The sequence below is a fragment of the Colobus angolensis genome, unplaced genomic scaffold, assembly GCF_000951035.1.
Source record: "Colobus angolensis palliatus isolate OR3802 unplaced genomic scaffold, Cang.pa_1.0 Scaffold294, whole genome shotgun sequence".
NCBI classification, from domain to species: domain Eukaryota; kingdom Metazoa; phylum Chordata; class Mammalia; order Primates; family Cercopithecidae; genus Colobus; species Colobus angolensis.
Genome location: NW_012116199.1, coordinates 1,290,056 through 1,290,849, shown reverse-complemented (window position 1 = coordinate 1,290,849; position 794 = coordinate 1,290,056). Strand labels below are relative to the sequence as shown.

The 794-nt window shown below is 56.3% G+C and overlaps 1 protein-coding gene across 1 annotated transcript in view; it reads left to right on the top strand.

Annotated features, from left to right (window-relative positions):
* The window catches only part of LOC105516916 (golgin subfamily A member 6-like protein 1), a 65,242-nt gene that overhangs the window by 31,996 nt on the left and 32,452 nt on the right, over positions 1-794 (top strand). The window contains 1 exon segment of the mRNA XM_011949260.1: positions 9-571. Coding sequence (XP_011804650.1) covers positions 9-571 — 563 coding nt within the window.

The window sequence follows — 794 nt, the reverse complement described above, 5'->3', positions numbered from 1 at the left end:
GAGAGCAGGAGAAGAAGAGGCAGGAGCAGGAGGAGAAGATGCGGAGGCAGGAGGAGAAAATGTGGAGCCAGGAGGAGAAGATACGGGAGCAGGAGCAGAAGATATGGCGGCAGGAGGAGAAGATATGGGAGCAGAAGGAGATGATGCGGGAGCAGGATGAGATGATGCGGGAGCAGGAGAAGAAGATGTGTGAGCAGGAGAAGAAGCTGTGGGAGAAGGAGGAGATGATGCGGGAGCAGGAGGAGAAGATGTGTGAGCAGGAGGAGAAGCTGTGGGAGAAGGAGAAGAAGATGCGGGAGCAGGAGGAGAAGATGTGGAGGCAGGAGGAGAAGATACGGGAGCAGGAGAAGAAGATCTGGGAGAAGGAGGAGATGATGCAGGAGCAGGAGGAGAAGATGTGGGAGCAGGAGGAGAAGATGTGTGAGCAGGAGGAGAAGATGCAGAAACAGGAGGAGAAGATGCAGAGGCAGGAGGAGAAGATGTGGGAGCAGGAAATGAGGCTGTGGCAGCAGGAGGAGAAGATGCAGGAGCAGGAGGTGAGGCTGCAGGAATAGGAGGAGAGGCTGGGGGAGCTGGGGCGGAAGGCTGAGCTCTGGGGAAGCAGGCGGAGGTGGTTGCAAAACCCTGGAGATCATACAGAGCGACCTCACCACAACTTAGCAGATGGCTCCCTCTGCTTTTCCACCAGTCTGTGTCCTACAGTTTAAATGGTGGGAAGAAGGGTGTGAGATTTGAGGCTGGGGAGGGAGGCATGGGCCTCTAGTCAAGGGAGGCAGTCACTTAGGCCTGGAGGA